General features: G+C 42.7%; 1 protein-coding gene across 1 annotated transcript in view; it reads left to right on the plus strand.

Moving 5' to 3' along the window:
- The window catches only part of scyl3 (SCY1-like, kinase-like 3), a 10,473-nt gene that overhangs the window by 5,902 nt on the left and 3,021 nt on the right, over positions 1-1,550 (plus strand). The window contains exons 12-13 of the mRNA XM_005734113.2: positions 467-616; positions 709-1,514. Of these exons, the coding sequence (XP_005734170.1) occupies positions 467-616; positions 709-1,514 (956 nt within the window). The remainder of the gene's footprint in view (positions 1-466; positions 617-708; positions 1,515-1,550) is intronic.

Raw genomic sequence — 1,550 nt, forward strand, 5'->3', positions numbered from 1 at the left:
GATTGTGCATTAAAGGTCTGGCATCATACAGAGCTTACTAAATAAAAACCTTAAATAAAATGCTTTATTTTACAAGTAATCTTTAAAAATCAACCAGTAACCATTACAAGAACATTTTATATGCTGGAAGCATTCCTGCAGCAGTGTGTAGTAGTAAATAGGTCCTAGCATGCCGTGAGCATTATTGTCTCGTCCAAAGAATCAGAATCAGAATACTTTATTAATCCCTGGGGGAAATTATTTTTTGTTACAGTGCTCCATTTTAAACCAACATTAAGACAAGACAGACAATACACTAACTAAGAATAAGAATAAGAAGATTACTAGTTTAGTAATTACTAGTTTAGTCAGACTACCAGTTCAAACTAGAAAATCTGGATTTGGAAATTGAAATGTCACTCTAGTAATCCTTTAAGAACTACAGTCAAGTGAGCTACTCTCATCTTACTTTACTTTTATTCTTTAGCCTCACCTGTCCATATAGTTGGAAGTTTCCACCCTCAGATGGCCCAACCCTCCAAAGTGCTGAATTTATTCCCTAGACCATCAGGGACTGAAGGCTTAGTCCTCGGTCACACGGGTAGCAAGACACCAAGGGTTATCAAGCCAGTATCGGGTAAGAAACTCCCTTCATAATATCAATTCAAATGAATTTGTTCATTTATTTAAGGTCCATTGCATATAATTTTTATTTTTTGTATATTCCAGATGTTAGTAGAAAGATGTCTCTGCCTTTGAATGGCTTTCATCAGGACAGTGAGATGGACCAACTTTCTTCTAGCCCAGAGCAGACTGACAGACTAGAAGGCACTGTGGAAGACTGGCCTGACTGGAGTGACCCTGATAGTGAGAATAGAGATGGGCATTCGGTCCAGATCCACATACAGGCCTCAAAGGGCGTAGATCCAGTCAGCAGCCTGGCAATCACACATCAGAACACAGATGAGGAGCCGTGGGATGACTTTGAGGACACTGAACCTACCTCGGATCTCTCCCCCACAGCTCCTTTATCAGACTCAGTCATCCCTGCACCACCCAAAGGGGGCGCTGCTTCCCCATCTTCGAAACATGGTCCTGAACCACTGAGACTGGGTTCCTCCTCTAAACCCCTTAAGTTGAGCTCAACACTGCGGCAGTCAACAAAGACAGAGGCCACTTCCTTATGGGACAATAGCTGGGCTCAAGAGAAAAGGAACTCTCAGAAATCACAGAACCGCTTAAACCCCCAGTCCAAACCTACAGTGCCACAAAAAAGTAGTTCAGTAGGTCTGGGGGAGGAGTTTACTATAAGGGTGAAGACAAAGGTACAGCAAGACCCAGAGCTGGATTTGTTTGCAGACATGGTGCCGGACATCAAGTTGTCATCTCCAGCAGTGCTGTCACTACAAGAGACTGGCAAGCGTGAAGCAGAACTGTCCACAGCATCTTCTGATAACACTAAACCTCTGCAGGTCGATTCATCCATCGATACTTTAACATTCACTGCCAAGTTTGCAGCAGTTGACCTGACTGAGGTGAGTGTCTGGTGAAAGGATGTTTTATATACTTTA

Source organism: Pundamilia nyererei, unplaced genomic scaffold, assembly GCF_000239375.1.
Source record: "Pundamilia nyererei isolate P.nyererei 1_Seehausen unplaced genomic scaffold, PunNye1.0 scaffold00056, whole genome shotgun sequence".
NCBI classification, from domain to species: domain Eukaryota; kingdom Metazoa; phylum Chordata; class Actinopteri; order Cichliformes; family Cichlidae; genus Pundamilia; species Pundamilia nyererei.